This window comes from Engystomops pustulosus, chromosome 10 (genome assembly GCF_040894005.1).
Source record: "Engystomops pustulosus chromosome 10, aEngPut4.maternal, whole genome shotgun sequence".
NCBI classification, from domain to species: domain Eukaryota; kingdom Metazoa; phylum Chordata; class Amphibia; order Anura; family Leptodactylidae; genus Engystomops; species Engystomops pustulosus.
The window spans coordinates 24249487-24274772 of record NC_092420.1 but is presented as its reverse complement, the minus strand read 5'-3'; the positions used below and the strand labels follow the sequence as shown (position 1 = coordinate 24274772).

The following is a 25286-nucleotide window of genomic DNA, read 5'->3' as shown; positions in this document are numbered from 1 at the left end:
GAGTGTAGAACTTTATGTGTGTATATAAAGGTGTGTATATATCAGTGTATAAATGTGTGTAATTGTATAAACATGTCTGTATAGGGGTACCTTCCCAAGAACATATGGGGGACGTATATCTGGCCGCAGATTTGCTGCCGGATATACTTCCCCCATAAGCTTCTATACGCCAGGGCTCGGCACGGTACTCACTGTTTCGAGCAAAAGAGATAGAGCGTGCTCAATCTATGGCCGTAAGAACGGCCATGCGGCTCTATTCTCTATGGAGAGGGGAGGGGTGAGCCGCGCTCACCTCTCCTCCTCTCCAGCGCGCCCGACGTGTGCCTGCCATATATATATATTTTAAGGGGAAGGGGGGCCCCATGCAGAAATCTGCTATGGGGCCCAGCCTCTCCTAGTTACGCCCCTGGCAGGGTATATAGATGTGATGATGTAGTATGGCAGTGTATATAGATGTATAGCAAGGTATATAGATGTGATATACCCTCCTCCTCCTCCTCCCCCTGTTGTTGCTCCGCTCTGTCCCTCCTGAGCTGCAGGGACTGAAGGACCAGGTGACCGCTCTCCATCCTCCAGCGCCGATATGTTCAGCATCTTTCCTCTGTCAGCCAATCAGAAGCGGAGAGCACGCCGCCGTCGGCCAATCGTCGCCCTGATGGAAGTCCGCCCCGCCCTCACACCCCCAGCGAAGGTTATTCTGCTGGTCACGTGATTGAGGAGCGCAGGGAGTTAATCCCAGCCCCGCCCCCTTTCTCCACAGGGCACGTTAACCCATTCTCCACCAGTCAGCAGTGACAGGAGACCGGAGCGGTTGCCATGAGAACCACGGTCGCCCGGATGTGAGGAGATGCCGGCCGGAGCTGCCAGGGATCGCCCGGTGCCTCAGCAGTGACATGGGGGGCGGCTAGGAGGGGGCCGGAGCGGAGAGTGTGCGCGGCTCGCTGCGGGATCTCGGCTTTCTCTGGAGGGGGCGAGGATGGACGAGCCGGGGGAGCTCACTGGAGGTAGGACGATTGTGTACAGCGCTGTGTGACACCCCCGGGTCACCTGTCCCTACACCATAGCACAATATCTGTAGTGTCCTGTAGCGTATCCAGACCCCAGACCTGACCCCACACCTCTGCCTGACCCCACACCTCTGTCTGACCCTACACCTGTACTGCCATACCTGACCCCACATCTGTACTGCCAGAGCCCAGACCTGACCCTACACACTACACCATAGCCCAACATCTGTAGTGTCCTGCAGGGTATCCAGACTCCAGACCTCTGCCTGACCCTTCACCTCTGCCTGACCCTGCACCTGTACTGACAGCCCCCAGTCCTGACCCTACACCTATGCTGCCAGACCTGACCCTTCACCTGTACTGCCAGATCCCAGTCCTGACCCTACACCTGTACTGCCAGACCTCAGACCTGACCCTGCACCTGTACTGCCAGACCTGACCCTGCACTTGTACTGCCAGACCCCAGACCTGACCCTACACCCGTACTGCCAGACCCCAGACCTGACCCTGCACCTGTACTGCCAGACCCCAGACTTGACCCTGCACCTGTACTAGCAGACCCAAGACCTGACCCTACACCTGTATATCCAGACCCCAGACCTGACCCTGCACCTGTACTGCCAGACCCCAGAACTGACCCCACACCTGTACTGCCAGACCCTAGACCTGATCCTACACCTGTACTGCCAGACCCTAGACCTGATCCTACACCTGTACTGCCAGACCTCAGACCTGACCCCGCACATGTACTGCCAGTCCTCAGACCTGACCCTACACATGTACTGCCAGACCCCATGTCTGACCCTTCACCGGTATATCTAGACCCCAGATCTGACTCTACACCTGTACTGCCAGACCTCAAACCTGACCCCTCACCTGTACTGCCAAACTCAGGGCCTGTCCCTACACCTGTACTGCCAGACCCCAGACCTGATCCTACACCTGTACTGCCAGACCTGACCCTGCACCTGTACTGCCAGACCCCAGTCCTGACCCTGCACCTGTACTGCCAGATCCCAGTCCTGACCCTGCACCTGTACTGCCAGACCCCAGACCTGACCCTTCACCTGTACTGCCAGACCCCAGACCTGACCCTGCACCTGTACTGCCAGACCCCAGACCTGACCCTACACCTGTACTGCCAGACCCCAGACCTGACCCTGCACCTGTACTGCCAGACCCCAGACCTGACCCTACACCTGTACTGCCAGACCCCAGACCTGATCCTTCCCCTGTACTGCCAGACCTGACCCTGCACCTGTACTGCCAGACCCCAGACCTGACCCTGCACCTGTACTGCCAGACCCCAGACCTGACCCTATACCTGTACTGCCAGACCCCAGACCTGACCCTTCACCTATACTGCCAGACCCCAGACCTCTGTCTGACCCTATACCTCTGCCTGACCCCAGACCTGACCCTTCAACTGTACTGCCAGACCCCAGACCTGACCCTTCACCTGTACTGCCAGACCCCAGACCTGACCCTACACCTGTATATCCAGAACCCAGACCTGACCCTGCACCTGTATATCCAGACCCAGACCTGACTCTACACCTGTACTGCCAGACCTCAAACCTGACCCCACACCTGTACTGCCAGACCCCAGACCTGACCCTACACTTGTACTGCCAGACCCCAGACCTGACACCACACCTGTACTGCCGGACCCTAGACCTGACCCTACACCTGTATATCCAGAACCCAGACCTGACCCTGCACCTATACTGCCAGACCCCAGACCTGACCCTGCACCTGTACTCCCAGACCTGACCCTGCACCTGTACTCCCAGACCTGACCCTTCACCTGTATATCCAGACCCAGACCTGACTCTACACCTGTACTGCCAGACCCCAGACCTGACCCTGCACCTGTACTACCAGACCTGACCCTGCACCTGTACTGCCAGACCCCAGACCTGACCCTACACCTGTATATCCAGACTCCAGACCTGACCCTGCACCTGTACTGCCAGACCCCAGACCTGACCCTACACCTGTATATCCAGACTCCAGACCTGACCCTGCATCTGTACTACCAGACCCCAGACTTGACCCTGCACCTGTACTGCCAGACCCCAGACCAGACCCTACACCTGTATATCCAGACCCCAGACCTGACCCTACACCTGTACTGCCAGACCCAAGACCTGACCCTACACCTGTATATCCAGACCCCAGACCTGACCCTACACCTGTACTGCCAGACCCCAGACCTGACCCTACACCTGTACTGCCAGACCCAACACCTGTCCCTGTACTGTCAGACTCCAGTCCTGACCTTACACCTGTACTGCCTGACCCCAAACCTGACCCTGCACCTGTACTACCAGACCCCAGACTTGACCCTGCACCTGTACTGCCAGACCCCAGACCTGACCCTACACCTGTATATCCAGAACCCAGACCTGACCCTGCACCTATACTGCCAGACCCCAGACCTGACACCACACCTGTACTGCCGGACCCCAGACCTGACCCTGCACCTATACTGCCAGACCCCAGACCTGACCCTGCACCTGTACTCCCAGACCTGACCCTGCACCTGTACTCCCAGACCTGACCCTTCACCTGTATATCCAGACCCAGACCTGACTCTACACCTGTACTGCCAAACCCCAGACCTGACCCTGCACCTGTACTACCAGACCTGACCCTGCACCTGTACTGCCAGACCCCAGACCTGACCCTACACCTGTATATCCAGACCCCAGACCTGACCCTGCACCTGTACTGCCAGACCCCAGACCTGACCCTACACCTGTATATCCAGACCCCAGACCTGACCCTGCACCTGTACTGCCAGACCCCAGACCTGACCCTGCACCTGTACTGCCAGACCCCGGACCTGACCCTACACCTGTACTGCCAGACCCCAGACCTGACCCCACACCTGTACTGCCAGACCCCAGACCTGACCCCACACCTGTACTGCCAAACACCAGACCTGACCCTACACCTGTACTGCCAGACCCCAGCCCTGACCCTACACCTGTACTGCCAGACCCCAGACCTGACCCTACACCTGTATATCCAGACCCCAGACCTGACCCTACACCTGTACTGCCAGACCCAACACCTGTCCCTGTACTGTCAGACTCCAGTCCTGACCTTACACCTGTACTGCCTGACCCCAGACCTGACCCTGCACCTGTACTGCCAGACCCCAGACCTGACCCTACACCTGTATATCCAGACCCCAGACCTGACCCTACACCTGTATATCCAGACCCCAGACCTGACCCTGCACCTGTACTGCTAGACCCTAGACCTGACCCTGCACCTGTACTGCCAGACCCAACACCTGTCCCTGTACTGTCAGACTCCAGTCCTGACCTTACACCTGTACTGCCAAACACCAGACCTGACCCTACACCTGTACTGCCAGACCCCAGCCCTGACCCTACACCTGTACTGCCAGACCCCAGACCTGACCCTACACCTGTATATCCAGACCCCAGACCTGACCCTACACCTGTACTGCCAGACCCAACACCTGTCCCTGTACTGTCAGACTCCAGTCCTGACCTTACACCTGTACTGCCAAACACCAGACCTGACCCTACACCTGTACTGCCAGACCCCAGCCCTGACCCTACACCTGTACTGCCAGACCCCAGACCTGACCCTACACCTGTATATCCAGACCCCAGACCTGACCCTACACCTGTACTGCCAGACCCAACACCTGTCCCTGTACTGTCAGACTCCAGTCCTGACCTTACACCTGTACTGCCTGACCCCAAACCTGACCCTGCACCTGTACTACCAGACCCCAGACTTGACCCTGCACCTGTACTGCCAGACCCCAGACCTGACCCTACACCTGTATATCCAGACCCCAGACCTGACCCTACACCTGTACTGCCAGACCCAAGACCTGACCCTACACCTGTATATCCAGACCCCAGACCTGACCCTACACCTGTATATCCAGACCCCAGACCTGACCCTACACCTGTACTGCCAGACCCCAGACCTGACCCTACACCTGTACTGCCAGACCCAACACCTGTCCCTGTACTGTCAGACTCCAGTCCTGACCTTACACCTGTACTGCCTGACCCCAGACCTGACCCTGCACCTGTACTACCAGACCCCAGACTTGACCCTGCACCTGTACTGCCAGACCCCAGACCTGACCCTACACCTGTATATCCAGACCCCAGACCAGACCCTACACCTGTATATCCAGACCCCAGACCTGACCCTGCACCTGTACTGCTAGACCCCAGACCTGGCCCTGCACCTGTATATCCAGACCCCAGACCTGACCCTACACCTGTACTGCCAGACCCCAGACCTGTCCCTGTACTGTCAGACTCCAGACCTGACCTTATGCCCGTAATAACTCTCCTGGCAGAACACCATATCTGCACCTTCAAGATCACAGTCCCCTTTTATTTCTGTTTTACCCAGATCACAAACCTTGAAACCACGTATCACCCAGCCATACTGGTACCCACCTCATTCCCACACCTGCAAAGCCTTACCACATACCTCACTAGTAACCCTGTTTTAGTACTTTCTTATCTTACCCTAACTGATCTGGAAACAACTCATTTCCATATGAACCCGACCCTATGCTTGGCTGTAGGCCAGAGTCCCGGTTGTAGTGCCCTGTAGTTCCTTCTTATCTCACATGATCTAAAGTCAGAATTTCTGTCACAATCCAAGAACATGCACCCACCTGCGGACCAGATTACCTGTAGTGCTTTCTTGTCTTCTCTCTACTCTACTTGTCTACCCACCAATTCATCACATTTTACTCCGATCCAGAGCACTTCTCCTGACCTAAAACTCATCCCTGTCTGAACCAATATACTTGCCTCAAAATCTAGATCCTAACCTGACCTTGTACATTAGCCTGACCTCATGAACACACCTTAACATCTAGAACTTAAGCTTGTTCCCCTACACACACTCTTCTAAATCTAAAACCTCAGCATGTCCTTATACTTCATCCCTTGATGCATCTCAAACCTGTGGTCCACAAGTAATCAAAAATTGGACAATTTTAAACCCTGTTCCTTCTCTCAGAGCCCAATTTATACGTACACCCTTAGACCAATAGCCATAAGTCCTCATTATTTAATAGATGAACCCATTGATCCTACATCTTCAGTCCTCCAGTGTCCCTAACTCCATGCTCTCATCCCAGGACCTCACACCTGTAGCCCCCACTATAACCATGGAGTGGATGTACACCCGTCTTGTGAATGTACATGGCGCTCGCTGCCTGCCGTATCCCATTCCCTGTGATGGTGTACATACAATACTTCAGAGGAAGCTTCAGATCTGGGGCCATCACGCCTGCGCTGGTCATAGATATCATAATCATCATAATAATAGCAGGCAATAATATACAGTATATATAACTACACAATGGGGCACATTTACTTACCCGGTCCAGTCGCAATCCAGCGGCGGTTTCTCCGGCGCTGATTCGGGTTCTGCCGGGATTCACTAAGGTCCGTGCGCCGATATTCACCAGGTCCCGCTGCTGCGCCGAGGTCCGCCGGAGTTCACCTGCTTTTTTCTGGTGTATGTGAGTGCTTGATCTTGCGACACAAATGGCTTTTTAAATTCCGCGGTTTTTCCGAATCCTTTTGGTTGTCCGGTGACCAAGGCACCCTGATTTCTGTCGCGATTGCGCCAAAAATCGATCGTGTGCGCCACAATCCAGTGAACTACAGCGCAAAGCGGAAATATTCGGGAAAAACCCGACGGATTCGTGGCTGCGGACCCTTAGTAAATGTGCCCCAATGTTTTACTCTTCAGTGCACTTTCTTATATAAACCCGTTCCAGATCCCATTCCCTTACATTTAATGGGGTTGTAGTTTCGACAGATTGTGCATGGATGTTTGTGATCTTCATTTGGATTTCTCAGACAGTTCCAGAAATGTGCTGAATGTGAATATTCCCTAGGGACTGCATGTGTTGTAACGTGTCCAATCCATTCTCCAGATTTTATTGATCTGATGTGACCCTAGACGTAAGGCCAATGCCAATCAATGACCCTCATTATTGATAAATCATTATATCTTAACTTATTATATACACTGATGTTTGGACACTTCCTTCTCCCCGTGTAATATTAGGAAATCCTATTCTTAACATCTTCTCCTTTCACCAATCTCTGATGTATCCTCCATAAGTAGTTTCTTAGTTTCTTACTAAGTATCAGCCAAACAGGAGACACTTAATACAGATTACTGTTTTGGGGTTCTTTCCCCTCATCAGTACAGAACAAGATATGCTGCCCCTGCACTGATGAGAGGCAAAAACAGTGAGGCAGTGCTATCTTATGTATTATTACCTGGGGTCTGACATAGAAATTCAGGAATCCTCTGGTGTGAGTGGAGAAGTTAGGGGCTGCCATTGTCCTACTTTAAAGGGGGTTGTTTGGGATCATGGTTTTTTTTGTATATGTGCCCCATAGGGTGTAACGATACCAAACACCATATGCACACCTCTCTGTACTCAGAGGCCATGTGGTCACTTCATGTTGACAGCATGCATCCATGTAGAGGTCATATACTGTTGGCGGTGGCAGTGATGGGTGCTGCCACCATGGAGAGAGGTGAGTATAGGCCAGTGGTGGCGAACCTATGGCATGGGTGCCAGAGGTGGCACTCGAAGCCCTTTCTGTGGGCTCCCAGCACTGAATTTACCAAATAGGACTCAAGGCTTCTTCCTGCAGTCCAAGACAGCCGAGGACATGCCATGCTCATTGCTATTTTAAAAAGACATCTACTTGGCTGCCAGGACTACAGGAGTTATTTTCTTCACTACCTGGGGCCCAAAAAACCCTCAGATCCTGGACAACCCCTTTAGCAGTCTCATAAAAGTGTATAAAGTGGTTATCCTACGTGAGCAATACCTCAACATATACACAGGGTATATTTAGGGGTGGATGTACCCATAAAGTGACCCAAGTAAATGAGGGGATCCCACAATGATAGCCCTTGGACGCTAATACCTAGCCCCTGGACGCTAATATCTGTACCGTATCCGTAGAAAATACTGCCAACTGACTACTGGTTCTGGTCTCCCTGGATACTGCACGTATATATGGCAGCATATGGTGCGCAACTGCATGCAACTTCTATGGCGCATCGGAAATACCGGAAAAAATAGGGCATGCTCTATATTTTATTTACATCTCGCTTATGGTATGGTACAGTGAGGTGGACAGTACGGCCATGTATATGGGTGGCCGTATTGTCCATTGAAATGAATGTTGCCGTATGCTACCCGTATAAAAACGATACAGTGCGGTTAGCATATGCCGCTCATGTGAAAGAGGCCTTAGGGTTTCCCCCAGTGTTTCAGTTATCCTCTATCCACACAATAGGGGATAACTGGATGATCGTTGGGGTCTGAATGCTGGGACCCCACACTATCACGGGAACAGGAACCCTGGCAATCAAGAGAGTGGTGGTCCTGTTCTTACTGTTCTGTGTAGAGATAGGGGTCCCGTTTTCCTGATTGGTGTGGGGGTCCCAGTAGTCCTTACTACTTCTTCTTGTTATATCCCTATCCTGTGAATCGGGGATCCCTTATATACTCCTAAAGCTATGGTGGGGCAGGGAGCTGTAGACACAACAAAATACCAAATTCACCCCTGTATATATGTGTCCCTGGTCTTAGGAGTCCAGGGTTCTGACACTTATCTATCCTGTGTATAAATAGTGTAATATAATGCACATAAGATTTCTTCGCTTTTTTAGCGTCTATCAATTGGAAACTACCGAAATATTTAGGCAGGGAGATTGTATTTCTAGGCAGCCCATGGTGCAGGGACACATTACAGCACTGAGTCTCTCTGATCCATCCACGGAGAAATGTCATCGTCTTTCTCTACAAAGGAATTAACCCCCCGTGTGTATCCGCTCCGTCATATCGGGTATTATCTCCCCAACTCATCACGTTAATTGCGGCGGCTCCTGGTTGTGGACTTCTATCCCCCTCCCCATCACACAAATAAAGCAGTTCCCTGATTATATGGAAGGGTTAATGGATTATGTATAGTGGATTATGGCTTCAAGTATTCCTGTCATCACACAGCATAGACTCCACATTTCTATAGAGCGTCCTGTAGGGACATAGTTGACATTGATGTTCTGTCTACGTCGTCCTTTCTATCTGCTGTTTAGTAATGTCCGTAGTCATGTGTCTGTATGGGGGGGCGGGTGACGGATTCTCCCTGTAACGTCCACGTCTCCTGACATAATGTCATATAGGTTCAAGGTGCGGGGGCGGCTGCGGCTTTTGTTTGTATGGAAGGATTAAGAGATGTACAACCTATTACATCCCTGTTCTGGGGGAAGGGGGGAGATGTAATATCATTATTTGTATATGTTTTCTAGATGAGAGGCTGTAGATATATATACAGGCTATGCGAGATGTATATAGATATATATGTATCTACAGCCTGATTATCATAGTCCTAGAAGATCTAAGAGGTTACGTATCCTAATCCTAATGATCCATTGATGGATCATATGAAATGACATTTATGTATCAGTAATAATCTATACATTGTTAATAACATGATCTGGCAATAATGAAAGTGTTAAAGGAAATGTACAAAAAAATAAACCTAATATCCAACATTTTCTCAATTCATTTCTATCCCATTAATCTTATTCTATTTCATATTACTGAAAACTATGGGATCAGTTCTGGTATCACTCTCACTCTGGTTTTTCACCTTCCCCCAGATTAGGAAACTGATGCCTTTGATGGGGATATGTAAAGCTACCTAAGCGATTTCTATGAAACCCGACAACCCCTATAAAGTGGTTCCTGAACTCTTTGTCTACCACTTGTTTTGATGTTACAAAGCTGAAGACAATGGGGGAGGTTTATTAAGGCTTGTATGGTCATTTTCTGGTGTACGAGCCCTGAAATAATCGTAATGTCTTCTGAACCACCAGGAATTGTGATTATTTTCACCTTTATACTAGCTGCACCTATGGGGTGCCTCCAGCGGGAGAGTGAGCCGGCTCAGGGCAGGAACGCTACAGTCCCTTAATGGTCCTTGGTTAATAGGGATTCTATCCCAGGCAGGGCCAGACATAGAATTGTACACCAGCGCAGCCCTTCCGTAAGGTACATAATGAAACCAGAGCCTCCTAATATATTTGGTGGTGCCAGGGGGCCGAGATTTCATCATACACACCGACACTCAAAGCGCCACTGTATGATAATCGCCCCAGTGTTGGTATTAACCCTGGAGATCTATATAATCATACAATATATTGTTAGTAGCAGCAGGATTGTAGCTGGACTTGCAGCACTGAGGGCAGGGGCATAATTACAGGGGTAGCAGCCATTGCAGCTGCTATGGGGCCGCAGTGTCAGGGGGCCCTACTATCTGGGGTAAGGGGTGTGTATATGTAGTAAGTGTGTGCTGGGTATATACTGTTTGTGTGTATATGCTGCATCTCTGTAAATGGTATTGTATGTATGCGTGTATTTATTGTGTGTGTATTTGTGATGTGTAAATGCTCTTTGTGCGTGTATATGTGATATGTATATGATGTATGTCAGTGTATATGATGTATGTATAAGCTGTATGTACATATATATGGTGTGTATATACTGTGTGTAATTGTACAAATATGTATTTTTTAAGGGCCACATTCAAAAGTCTTCCCAAGTTACGCCCCTGACTGGGGCAGTGTCTTCCCGCTGCTGTGTTCTTTGCTTTCATATTGCTCCCTAGCCCCTCCCCTCTGCTGTAATATCTAACCAGATGCCTTCACGTAGATCAAAAGTGGAGGGGCTGTGCTGTGCGCACTGCAATGCATTGTGTAGAAGTCACTTTACAGGTCTGTGATTTTCTTCAGTGGTGACCTACCCTTAAAGGGTCATCACATTTTCACAAATACAGCTAGTGACAGGTTCCCATAGAGCCTTATTAACTAACTTATACAATTCTTGTAGCTTAAAATAATTTCCCTTTCATCACCATAAATCAACTTTATCTTATATTATCTGGCATCAGATGGGGCGTGTCTTGCTCAGGTGTCCCCTCCCTCAACTCCTCCCCATGTCCCATGCCTCTTCTCCACATGTTATGTGATCAAGGTGATGTCATCTAGGGTCCTGTTACATTTGCAACATCTACCCCATGTATGTATCTGATCACATGGAATCAATTCAGCCTCCATGGACTTTCTACTCCTCGTCGTCCTCCATGGAGGCTGCTGTGATTTCATGTGATCAGATACATATTATATAATATATGTGTTATATAACATAACACATGAGGGGGGTGTAAATAATATAACCCATGAGGGAGCCGTAAAAAAAAATGACCTTGAGGAGTTGTTTGGTATGATAAACTAGGGAAAATTTTAGGGGACGGGGGACTGTTTTAGTTTCTCTATTTTTAATGCTGCATGTAAGTTCGCTGCAAAGGGCCCAGAGGGTCTGTCACCCAGGGGCCTACTGAAACTTGGAGCCGACCCTGTGGGGTGGGTTAATATAAATGCTAGCTTCTCTTTAAACACCAAGTCATCTGTTGAATGGGACCAGTAGGAATCGCCAATGGGCCACAGGGGGTCCAGACGCCAGAAGTTGCAGCAGAAATTGATGGGTCTACTAAAGTTACTGCAATGGTCTAGGGAAGTTTAGGTCCTTGGGGGACCCTCTTTTAACATGTCTGGGTTGCTTAATTTTCAGCATCGTACCTTTAAGAGATGAATCTCAATTCTGTGGATGTAATCCTTTGTCCTTCAGCGTCTCAGATCCGAGGTTGTGAGATTTACGCTCCCTATTGATTTTTTGCGCTATAATTGCTTGTCCTGACCGGTCGTATCATTATAGAATCAAGGCGACCGCTCCCGACCAGGAATCTATATGTTAAGATGAAAATGATCAAGAATCCCCAGCGCTGCCGTCACTTGTGTATTTTAAGTACTTCACGTTTTTCTGCCGTGAAATTGTAGAGTGGGAATTACTTTGAAAGCTTTTTAGGGGAGACATTGACAGAATAATTGCATGTTTACGGAATCCGTACTCATCTATAAGAAAGTTATATTATGGGCACCGCTCGGGCGTGTTTGGCAGGTTTTCAGTCTTGAAGGGCATCTAGCTGCCTGGTGGAAGCCATTATTTAACCCATTATCTCCTGCTGTGTGTGGCAAAGACACAGCTCTATAGGTCAAGGACAAAGTTGGATGTAGTCATGCTGCACAAAACTGAACTAATCATTCATGCTATATTTATATGAGTTTTGAAATTATTGCATATTCCATATTCTACAAGGGCAGTTAATGACTAAGAGGCATGTGCCCGACTATTGGGGGTGGTGTGATGTCTCTTGGCACAGACACCATAAATCACTTTAAAATAAGGGTCCACTTTTAATCGAAGGGATAATGTCCTGCCATAGCCCCTCTGTGACACTATTGTATGGAGGAAGGGTTGGGTGCACCTTGCTGCAGTCAGGCCCACCTGTGCAGCCAATATAAGGGGTCAGGTGAGGGTAGAAGGTAAAAGAAATAAAGTCCCCAGGTATTGGCTGCCCAAAGTATGCTGCTGGGCGGCCTACAGAAGAGGCACCATATACCCTTTTGACCTATGTCTTAGTTATTTCCAGGATTGGTTCCAGGTTTCAGTAGGCCCCTGGGTGACAGAGCCTCAGTGGGCCCCTTTGCAGTGAACACACATGGTGGCATTAAAAATTCAGAAACTAAAACTTCTGTTCCCTAAAATATCCCCTAGTTTATCATCCCAAACAACCCCACATGGTTATTTTATATATAATGCCTCCGTCACCCCCATGGATTCCATATGCAGAACCTTATGTGGGCCCCCTTAGCAGCCCTGGGCCCTGGCACTTGCCCAGGTATGCCCATTGTTGGTGCCGGCCCTGTAAACAAGGCCATAGTAGGATCACCTATAGACTACTCACACTTGTTAAGTTTCTGTGACCCGCCAGCAGCAGGACTCGGGACTTCCTGTATTTTTTAGTGGATAGAGGATGCTGTGCAGCCATTATTTTACCCTCACCGCCATGACCACTCCTATATCAGAGGTTGGATGATGATGATGTGATGATATGGGAGTATCTATCACAGAGGGGGTGTGCAGACTGCACGGCCTCCTCCATCCACTGGAAACTAGCAGGACACGGGACTCCACAAGAAGTCCCAAATCGTGCTGTCGGTGGGTCACATGACCTGTTAAAGTTTAGTATAAGTGCCCCCCCCCCCCTTTTAATCTCAACTGTCCACTCTGATACTCACCTTTAATAAGGCAAATGGAAACATCCAGTGGTCAAGTTATTTATACATTTCTATTTATGGAGGAACAACAGAAAGAATAACAGATAGGAGTACGGTATATATTTTGGAAATACAGTACAAGGATTTACTAAATTGGGCAACTCATTCAGATGTGATGGGTAGACAGCAAGCACTTGTGCCTCACCACACCTCATGTCTATATTTGGCAGTAATTTTTTTTGGTAATAAGGAAGAACAATTGCTAGATCATCAGCTTTTTATTATCACTGGAACACAACCAAGTATGGGACAAGGAGAGGAGCTGCCGTCTGCAGGTGTTACCAGGAAGACAGCGGGGATCTTATTCTTCTACTTCTCTCCATTACCTAAAAATGTAGCAATGTAGCGGATTAATAATAGATACAGGTATTTGGTGGATTAGTAACAGTACAGGGATAATACACAGAGTGATATTAGAGTACAGGGATAATACACAGAGTGATGTCACACATATAAGTGTATATATATATATATATATATATATATATATATATAACACAAGGCTGTTAAAGGTGTCTCCTATAAATAAATTGGAGGTGTAGAGTTATTATGTATCACTGGGGATGAATACGGCCTCTCTGTATATCTCTCTATCTCTCTGTATATCTCTGCATATCTCTGTATATCTCTCTATCTCTCTGTATATCTCTGCATATCTCTGTATATCTCTCTATCTCTCTGTATCTCTCTCTATCTCTCTGTATATCTCTCTATCTCTCCGTATATCTCTGTATATCTCTCTATCTCTCTGTATATCTCTCTATCTCTCTGTATATCTGTATATCAGTGTAATGCAGCGCAGTGATGTGTAGACACGTTGTGCACCCTCCCTCCATGATGTATGTCTCTGTACTTCCTATGTGATTAATGGCTGTAGTGTTGTGCATACAGCGCTGGTACATCCCCGGAGTGCTCTTACTATTAATGGAGATCATTTGTAAGTCCTAATAATAGTCCTCAGTCATCTCTCTAGTGGGAGGTCTGCTCCGAGCCCAGGAGAGGGGTTAACTTTTATAAATATCTGTGCGTATAGATCAATATGTGGCCTGGCTATGCCCATGAGGCGTCCTGTTATACATATGTTCTACATCTCGCCGCCTGGTAATGGTACAGTGGTTATTAACCAGTTGTATGCCCGGCCTGATGCACTCTTCACGTCTCCTCTGTCACTCTGCATTTTGAAGAATATTTCGACCACATACTTTTGGAAGGGTGATTTTGTATATTTGTGATCTTAATTTTATTCCGCCATTTCATGATAAAAATATTGTAATTTTTTTTTTACATGCCTCATCTTCTGTGCTAAGAAAAAAAAAAAAGTTATGCCTTGCCTTTCTAAAAAAAAAATATATATATATTTTGGTCAGGATTATAGCCAAATAACATAAAGAGTCAGCATTTTCAATCCACTGGGTAACAAATCAGTGTCCGCTTGCTTGACGCCCCATTGTGTGGACCCTAATAATTGCTGACCTCAGGGCACACAGGGCGCATGCTCCTCTAACTCCATTCCAACTCATCCCCACAGTCATTTGGTGTAGAGGAACAGGGGCTAAACACCCCTTTTCTATTATTCAGTGCATCACAAGAGCAACACTAGCAACTTTAGCAAAAGAAAACAGGGTCCCTGTTCTGTAATGTTTCTCTGCTTGCTGGATATTAAGCCCAATTTCTGCTTAATGCATTAAAAGCAAATAATTGATATTGTTTGTTTAATAAAATGTTATACAATTCTCCAATATTCTTTCTGTATCAATTAACAGTTTTGCAGATCTCTGCTTGCTGTCATTCCTGCACTGTATATCTACTGTGGATAAAAACCGCTCCCTGGTCATGTGATGTCACTCTGGTTCACGGCTCGTTATATCACAGAGAGCTGATATGTCCGGCTGCACCGGAGGGGACTTCATGATAAATTCCTTCTCTTGTGTTGGTCATGATTTAGAGGATTTTGTGGCCAGAAAAAAGGGTTAAGCTTTTTATAGAGAGCACTTTGTATAATGCCATGGGGCAGGGGTGTAGCTATGAACAGGAGGAAAATAATTCTACACAAACTTTAAAAAAACACAGTGGGGGGAATTCATTATTGCACCTGCGCCCGAAATTTCGTATATGCGGCAAAAAATAACAGTCTTAAATGCTTTTCGCCACAATTTTGAAGGTTTTTAGACTATCTTTTACGACTCTCCCAACAACGGGGGCGTGCCCTTCTGAAAGGGGATATTCCTCCTATCAAGTAGTACCCAAAAACCACTAGGGTAAGGGAAGTTAGCAGATCTGCTGCATACAGTGGACCCTGCAGGATTAGGTGCTCTGTACAGTGCAAAAAACTTTGGTACTGACAAAACAGCAGAGGTTTGGGTCAATCCACACTAAAGGATTTTTCTACCTCGTGGTGGTGTTGGTGATCAGGCACCACGTTGCATTACAGGGCACCGTGGTCCAGTGTATCAATTAGCAAGATATAGGGGGTACTGAACATGGCCAATTATAAAGAAGGGTGGAACTTTAAAAATACTGTAATATAGGGAACAAATTTTACCCCTTTGCAAGCAGTCACACTGTTGACTTGGTGCATGATTTGGCCCAAATAACCCACTGCTGCTGGGATCAGTATTGGGGCATTGAAGCTTCATGTTTTGCCTCTTTCATTACCCCAGAGCCTTACACAACGGGGCAGATTTACTTACCCAGTCCTGTCGCGATCCTGCGGTGCGTTGTCCGACGAGGATTCGGGTCTGCCGCGATTCAATAAGCTTGTGCGCCCGAGTTCCTGCATCCGTCGCTTCTGTGCCGAGGTCCGCCGGAGTTCACCTTCTTCTTCCCGGTGCTTGTAAGTGTGTGTCTTGCCAAACAATTCTAAATGTTAAATCCTGCGCGTTGTCCAAATCCGTGGGGTTGTCCGACGCCCCCCCCCCAATTCTGTCGTGTGCAGGCCGGCGCCGATGCGCCGAAATCCGATCGCGTGCGCCAAAATCCCGGGACAATTTGCCACAAAACGGAAATCGTCGGGAAACCCGTCGAAAATGCGCTTAGTAAATGAGCCCCAGTATGTCAGTATGGGGTCTCACGTCTGAAGAAGATCATGCCCATGTCCCACTCAAAGTCCAACATCATAGACATCCTATTTGTCGAATGTTACTCTCACTTTATGTTCACAGCTTGAGAGATCGGGAAAGGACGATCCATTATTGATGACTTGTGGCCTGGCGTCTGCTTTGTACATTGTCTCCAGAGTTTAGCACATAGTTGTATACCAGAGGAGACATGTATTCAGGTCTTTGATTATGTAAAAAATGAAATATTAATCTGACAGGGAATTATGAGAGCCATATAACAGCTTCTTATTAGCAATGTTGCAGATGGGGGGAATCGTTTTCCAAGATATGTCCTATGGCGCCAACTACGGCTATGAAAAATGAAGGGGTTTCCATAGATCCTGTGTATATCCATTTAATCTTCAGAACTATGATTCCCTTTGTTCTGTAAGGAATTTGTTATGTTTCCTTGTCCATACATGACCCATCAATGTAGCAGGACAGGTTCGACTTCTAGGGTGTTATATAGTTAGGTGCAGAGATTCCAATATATGTTTTGTCCCCCCCAACTACCAACCCCCAAATCTATCCATTGGAGACAACATGTGTGCTTAGCTACAGCGGTTCAACTCTAGACACTTCTAGAACATGAATTTTGAAACAGCAACACAGCATTATGTGCGGTAGATACTGCTAAAGTATCAGATTCCAGTACTGTCATATCCAGGGAAAAGGTCTCTGATTTGTTGTGCTAGGAGAAGAGTAAAATTTACTATAATGCTGTACAGTCTCCCTTGCTTGCTTACTGGCAGCCTGTGTATCCTAAATCACAGTGCAGAGAGCTGGTAGATAAGCAGTGTAACTATCCTAAACCTAACATTGACAGCAGATCAAAAAGTTGAAAGAGGGGCTTTTAGGGCCCCTATTGCCTCAGGGAATTGGTTGCAGTAGCATCTGGGTCATATGACCTCTATATACAGATTTGGTTGTTTATGGTCCTTGACCTTGTCATTGTCTCTGTGGGGATTTAATGATTGTATGAACAGTTAACCATCTAAATAGATTGTTTTACATTGGTCTGTGTAGAAAGATCATCTAACTGTGTAAATGCTCCATAAAGCGGACCTGTCGTCACATATTTCAAGGCTGTTTTGTCATTCGTTATAGAATTTTAATAATCTAATAATTCTCGTTCATCTTTTCTAATAGATCTGTATTGTTCTACAGCTGTTCCATTGTGATGTGGGTGAGTACATTGGCAGCAGGGTGTTACCACGGTTACACACTCTGAAGGGGAGATTTATCAGAATTGTCTGAGGTAAAACTGTTCTAGTTGCCCATGGAAACCAATCAGAGCTCAACTTACATTTTATAAACAGCTGTGGGAAAATGAAAGCTGAGCTCTGATTGGCTTTCACGGGAAACTAGAACAGTTCTGCTCTTAGACACTTCTGATAAATCTCCGCCTTCAGTATCCAAGTGCCTGACTGTATAAGGACAGCCCACTTGTCAAAGGCCGGGTTGTCAATTTAGTCACATCCTTCAGGCTTTTACCCACTGTCTGAAACATTGAGCCAATGCACCAAGCTTAGCAGCAAACGCCAACCTTTTATTTTTTGTGAGGTGAAGATAGTAAACGTTGACAATGTCCGGCTCATGCCAATAGGAAGATTTGGAGATGAGTAGTAGCCGTAGAAAATACAGTCACATCTGTGATACCGCGTAGTGTGCATGAAGCCTTAGATTCTGGGTAGCTGGTCATGCACATTGGGGGTTGAAGATCATATTTGTGATATTTTCTTGATCACTCTTTCTGCACAAGCTCTATACACACGGGGGGACATTTACATAAAGTGTCGGTGTCTACATTGGCTTTGTTACCGACCTGCTCTCGGAAAGAAGATACACATGTAATATAGTGGAGCTGTGCACATACATTTCTGGCGCCGAGACCATTTTCTGTCCCTGGGACCAAAATCTGTCCCGAGCACCAGAAATGAGTCCAACAGTCGGAGAACAGGCAACAGTGCAATAGCATTGTCCTGTGTCCCTGCTAGACCAAATTTCTTTTGGTCTACTCTCCGCCAGTTTACAGCGCCCAAAAATGGCTGTGACACATGTTAATTGTGTCTGAGTTTCTACTCCACCAAAGCCACGCCCTTTTTTGGAAAAGAGTCGGAACAGGCGGAAAAAGTCATTTTTTCTGGCGCCGTCAGCTAATAAATAGGTCGGAGACCAGAACATACGGTGAGAGCGCCACAAAACTGGCGGAAACGCCATAGTAAATGTCCCCCAATACATCTGGTGTAATCAGAATTCTCATTATTTGAATGAGTGATAATGACCGCGGCGCCACGGAGGTTTTGTGGAGCAGGTGCTTCTGATGAATTTTGGATTACCTCTTACCTGTAACACTGTACCTGTAATACTTTCTAGCTCCGTCGGACCGGACAAGTGCCATGTTCATCCATCCCCGACTGTTCCCTTTCATTGTGGTCTCTAGGGTGCCCTCAAAAGCTGTGACAGTGGAGGGGGTATTGACTGCCCGAGTGCCCAGATCATCTGTGTCATCCCACTAGGATAGGTAGTCTAAACATTTTTCCCAAAAACCAGGTAATATGGCAAACTTATGCCCCACACATACTCCAAGATGGGAGAGTTGCTGTTTGCAATTGCAAATGATTTGTAGGCTTTGGCTATGTAATGTGGTAATATATGTAGGTGTGGTGCTCCTGGATTATTCTATGGCCGCCTCTCCCATATGATGCCCTTTACTAGAGTCTGTAGTGAACCTCCTGTATGACTAGAATAATGAATTGTCTATCTGATGGAAAACTAACATGTCCTTTTGTTCACAGGGGCGAACTATGCAAGTAGCAAGCGACCTCCACTCGCTGTTGACGGGTCAAGTCTCCAGTCCAGGGATCCGGCACCATCCAAGCAGACCGTCCTATCTTGGCAAGCTGCGATCGATGCTGCCAGACAGGCCAAGGCTGCCCAGAATATGAGCGCCGCTGAGCCCCTGCCGGTCGGATCCCTGTCACAGAAGAAGCGGCAGCAGTATGCTAAAAGCAAGAAACAAGGAGGAGGCTCGACAAACAACAGACCGGCCCGGGCCCTGTTCTGCTTGTCTCTCAATAACCCAATCCGGAGAGCCTGTATCAGTATAGTAGAATGGAAGTATCCTTTATGGTGGAGTGTACGCTTCTTAAATGTATACAAATAGGTTACATGATGATAATAAAATAGTTACATTACAAGAAAATAGGCATTATATGGTAAAAAAAAAGCTTCTTGTATAGAAACTAGGGTGAGACTGCATTACTGAAATTTACTACCATAAAAGATGATATGAATTCAGCTGATAACTTTCAACATGACGTGTCTGAATTTAAAGGGAATCATGGCTGCCATACATAGTTGCAGACAGTGTTCATCTGCAGCCCTGGAGATCATGTGTATCATTGTGTATGCTGTTAGTAGTGACAGGACTGTGAAAAATTATATTTTTTAATCCAGCTCTGTTGCTTGGGCAAGGGGTCTATCAGCCTGAAGAGCCTCCTACTCTCTGCACTGTGCTGCTCCACAGCCCCTCCCCTCTACTCAGAGTAAGAGCTGTATTTTGGTTATATACTACAGCAGTCATTTAGAGCAGGGGGGAGGGGCTGTGGAGCAGTTCATTACAAAGAGCAGGAAGCTCTTCAGGCTCATAGAGCCCGCCAGAGCACTTACAGGAGCTGCAAACCTGGATTAAAAGTTCATATTCCACAGTCCTGCTGCTACTTCCTACACATGCACAAGTGTAATATTATACAGCTCTCCAGGGCCTATACCTAGCACTGTATAGACTGTTTATTATGGTCAGAGCTGACCATAGGCCATTGGACCATTGTATAAGCCATCAGTTTAGAAATGGTGAGACAACTAGGACCCCTACCAGAAGACAGCAGCCTCTAACAGAGCTAATAATAAAACCACTCAGAGGCTTTTGGGAAAGCAATCCACTCCCAGGTCTTTATGGGGCAGAGCCCTAGATAGCGTTATCTTAAATCTGCCCCAGGCCTCAATTACAATGAGAATAAGCTTAGTAGTAATCAGCTTCAGGCGTGCACGCTCCAGACCTCAGGTACATGCACAGGGAGGCCGAGGTGCGCCTCCCTAAATTAGGAGTTGGCTGAAAAATTTATTTTAGGAGATCTTAAAATACTACAGGCTGTACCTTTGTAGAACACTGACGAAGCCGCATTCATGTGCATGGAGCCTTAAAGGGATCGATTGGCCATCAATATCTGATCAGGATCTTGTGTCACGCCTGGGACAACACAGAGTTAGATGCAGATGGCTCTCTATAGGGACCACCCAAAATTGCTGCAATATTTTCTTCTATTCACCTCAAAGGGAGCTGAGCCTGCAATTACAGTTTGTGGCCACTGTTGAGAGTACGGCACTCTCTTGTTTTCTGTCTGTGCGCCAGGTTGTGCCAGTCCCAAACAGCTGATTAGTGTTGGGATGGGGTGTTGGCCCGTCTCTGCTCCGATATTGATGACTTCAATAAGAAATACTGGATAACCCCTTTAAATTGCATTTTCTTTGCAGCCATTGTCTAAGCAGTATGTCTGACTTTCTTCTCCTTAATTTTTTTTATGTCTTTAGCCATGTTATAACCTTAACCCTTGTCTTCAGACCATTTGACATATTTATATTAGTGGCGATTTTTGCCAATTGTGTGGCCTTAGCTGTTTACATCCCGTTCCCTGAAGACGACTCAAACTCCACCAATCACAACCTGGTAAGACCTCGCTGTTTATCTTCTTCTATTGCCGCTGGGAATTGGATCGGGGCACGGATTTTGTACATCCCTAAATGTCAATGGAGGATTACGTAATGGCGGAAGCTGGATCTTTTGTATTGTGGTTTGAAAATGTTGCAGATTTCCTGGCAAAATTGTCTGAATCGCCTCCTGTCCATGTGCAGCTTGTCTCATGACAGGGCCGGGCGGATGGGCACTTGTGAATTAGATTTGTGGAGGATGTTTTGAGAGTTGATAGCAGTCGAGCTCTGTGATGTCTCAAGCGAACGCTCCTATGTAAACAACGTATATATAGAGAGCGCGGCGCGTTACCCGATTACATTATCTGGTACATGTGGCTTCTAGGCTCTGCTTTGTATGGAGATGCATTCAAGAGTGCAACGGCTTATCTCATGTTTGGACTGTCCATTAAGAAAGTCTGATACAAGACAAATATGTATAATAACGTAAATGACACTGACCACATTGCATAGTTTTTTAACATTGTTACGACCAGCATCCTCAGGAGGGTAAAAATAACCTTTTTATCATTCTCTCTAAAAATCATATACAGGCAGTCCCTGGGTTACGTGTAGGTTTGTTCTTAAGTTGACTTTGTATGTAAGTCAGAACTGTATATTTTCTAATTGTAACTCCAGACAAAATTTTTTTTGGTCTCTGTGACAATTGGATTTTAAGAATGTTGGATTGTCATAAGAACCAGGATTAATAATAAAGCTTCATTACAGACACCTGTGATAACTGTTATAGTGGTTTATTGTAGCCTAGTACTAAAGTACAATAAATTACCAATATCCAGTGGTCCGTTTGTAGCTAGGGGTCATCTGTAAGTCGGGTGTTCTTAAGCAGGGGACCGTCTGTATATCATTTACCTTCTAAATCACATGCAAATGAGCTAAGAGACACTTTCTGTCTAAGATGAGTTAGGCAACCTTCACACCTCGTTCTTGCCGTCTGAAAAAATGTGGACTTTGTGGATCGGAACTGCTCCACCGTCTTCCCATCTTGTTCTTCCTGCAGGATATGACATATACTGGGCAGAGTCTGGGCAGCCCCTATGTTTGTAGACTATAACTTCTTCCTTTGGGATGCAATGCACCATTTTTAAGAATAAAAAGTTGTCACCACACAAACCTGACATTTATAGAGTAAATTATCAAGCAGGGTGTGTGTGCCTGTGTGAATAGATGTTTTACTCAATGAAGCACAGATCATAGAAGGCTCAGCAACAATCTACAGAAGAAGACTCTAGATCAGGGGTCAGCAACCGTTTTGGATGAGAGAGCCATGAACGCCACATATTTTAAAATGTTATTCCGGAAGAGCCGTACCATGTGCACATGTCCCCCAGTAGATGGGTATTCCTAGTGTCACAGGTGCCCCTGCGATCTAGGTCTTGGATCGCAGGCACACCTGTGCCTCTCTCTGTGGCAGCGCCCGTTTCATAGCTAACTCAACCAACCACTTTCTGTTTCCCGTACCAGCTGGCCAGCGCGTGTGTCGGCACTCGCGGATTTAAAGGGGCACTACCCACTTTCTTGGTTCCTATAAAGACGGGGGGGCTTCCAGATAGGTAGCCATAGCATATGTCCCCCAGTATATAGGTAGCCACAGCACATGCCCCCAAGTAGACAGGTAGCCACACATCCATCTAGGAGGGGGAAGGTAGGTAAAGGGATAACTTAGGAAAACCCCTTGCGGGGTAAACACACACACATCTCTTCCCTGTACTAAACCTTGCCGCTATATGGCCGGCGGCACACGTGTGCCGCCAGCATGTTTTGCCACAATCACAACATCCTCAGGGGTAATGGGGCTATATAAGCCCCCATAGGTGATGGTATATCGGGTGCATCTGACTTATTACGGGCTATAAATCTACACAAGAATTTTTAGGCCCCACCCCTTCGTCTAATTGAGGCAGAACTTCTGGCAGCATTAGTTTTATTGTTAGATTAATTACTCCAGATTACCACGGAAGGTCCAAATCACTTCTCAGCTCCGTGTCAGACGCTTTATGGTTCTGTTTCTTACTTCTGTGTTTTCTTTGCGATCTACTTGTGCTAGTAAGATGTTTGCTTGTTCAGTCCTGTTACATAAAACAAAGCGCTTGTCGTCTGCGATACGAGTGGGCTCCTGCCGTGCGCCTAAGTCATTCTGACTTCCCTGTGCCGCACGTGAAGAGGATCTCACATGCAAAGATGAACATAGAGAAATGTATTCCCTGCTGTCTGTCTATAATGGGTTTGTATAATACAGCACATAACCAGGGAGCGCACAGCGCGCTTCCGAAATCACACGGCGCATGTCCAAGCTCATGCCAGAGATTGTGTCCAAGATCCAGTCAGACATTTCTGGGTTTCTAGTTTGCTAACACATTCTATTTTTGCGGAATAGGAAAAGATGGTTTGGTTGGGGGACATTCACCATGCTTTGTATCCCATCATCACCCTTCCTGGCGACACGTCTTTAAAAAACAGGGTGGGGCAGCCCTAAATTTACTATTACCTTTGCCAGGATACTGCTGCAGGTTATGGCTGAAATCTCTGCCAAGCAGTACCTGGTATACATCAGGGGCCAATATTACTGCGGGGCCAGAACCTAATTCTTCCATTTCATGCGCGGCGTTGGGAATGTTAAGACTGGGGCACATCTCACACCAAAATCAAAAATCAAAATCCATCATGATAAACCAGGGACCGTGACTGTGGTAATCTTCTTATATGTTATATACTTGGCCTCCTTCCTTCTAAAAATCAACTTTTCAAATTATGCTAATGAGTCAGAAGGGCTCTGGTGGGCACTACCAGAGCTCCTCTGGGATCTGTCTTCACACGATTTAACACTGTCTCACCCTCCCCATCTGCACTTACCCCCTTTCACCATGTGCTGATGCTTTGAGATTGCATCAGGCAGAAGGGAGGGGGAGACAGTGTAACAGCCTGTGAAGTTGAAGCACAAATGGGCCCTGGTAACAACCCCCATTCATTCTGACTCATTAGCATAATTATAAAAGTTGATCTTCGAAGGAAGGAGACAACAGATAACAAACATAAGAAGATTATGACAGTCACTGAGCCTGGATCTATGAGTAAGTGTTTATCATGCTGGATTTTGATGGTTACGTCTCTGATAGGGTTGTTACCATCATGGTCATTTATGACATATCTATTTAAACAGCAAACGTATGATTGATGCCAGTCCCACCAATGAAGCGTGTAGAATGAAGCGTGACCTGTCTATAAGGATGACCCCCTGCTCTTGGGATGGATACACTTTATCCCCCCCCCCCCCATTGAATACACTTTATCCATCCCAGGAACGGGGGTCATCTGCTGCAGTGACCACATAGACGGGTCTCACTGCATTCAATCTATACAAATTCTGTGAAAGTGACATTTTTCCAGGACTTCAGTGTTGGATCTCATAGCCTTTTATGGCTTGTACAGTGCAGGAAAACCAGCACATGTATGTAGAAAGACCATAAAAGTGATAATAGCTGCTGTATATGCACTTGTAAGGTCCAAAATTCTCCTCTTAGTGAGCGAAGTGGCAGAGATGGCGCTGGGTACGGACAGCGCTGGCACATCTTAGTAAATACAGCTGCCAGGGACGGATGACTGCATACAGCTGTGATTTTACAATCAGCTGGGAGGGCGCTGCCACTTTGTGCTGTAATTGGCACAAATAGGATGATTGTGCCCGTACACTGGTGATCCTTGCAGTAACCCATCATCCGCTGGCAGCATGGACCCCCTGACTGATGCGCTAATCCTCCAGCAGATCTTCTGTTATTCTACATTCTTTACTCTTGTTAACCAAAGTCTTCATCCACGCTCCAGTTTCTTTTTCATGTGTTTTCTATGCATTATTCATACGATTTTTTTTTTTTTTTGTCTAATCCATAGAGATCGCCGCGAATGAGCAAGACTTCAGAAAGTGGGTTGGGTGGGAGTATATACCGTATACTAATCCACCGTACATGATTGTTCTCTCCTGTCTGATTGCATTTCTCAGTCAAGAAGCTTAAATCATTTTACCTCTCCCGGGACCATGCCTCTTAATATTTCAGGTGCCCACCGAGGACTCTGAGTATTCCTCGACACAGTCCTTAAAGTGGATATTGCA

General features: G+C 47.0%; 1 protein-coding gene across 33 annotated transcripts in view; it reads left to right on the top strand.

Annotated features, from left to right (window-relative positions):
- CACNA1D (calcium voltage-gated channel subunit alpha1 D) overlaps positions 1-25286 on the top strand; it is a 260786-nt gene that overhangs the window by 44051 nt on the left and 191449 nt on the right. For 24 of the 33 annotated variants that reach the window (XM_072126701.1, XM_072126700.1, XM_072126704.1 and 21 more), the window contains exons 1-3: positions 707-1004; positions 19207-19528; positions 21032-21137. In XM_072126701.1, coding sequence (XP_071982802.1) covers positions 977-1004; positions 19207-19528; positions 21032-21137 — 456 coding nt within the window. In that variant the 5' untranslated portion in view covers positions 707-976. Of the gene's footprint in view, positions 1-699; positions 1005-19206; positions 19529-21031; positions 21138-25286 lie in introns of those variants that run through there. The other 9 variants (XM_072126703.1, XM_072126698.1, XM_072126688.1 and 6 more) reach the window with 4 other exon arrangements.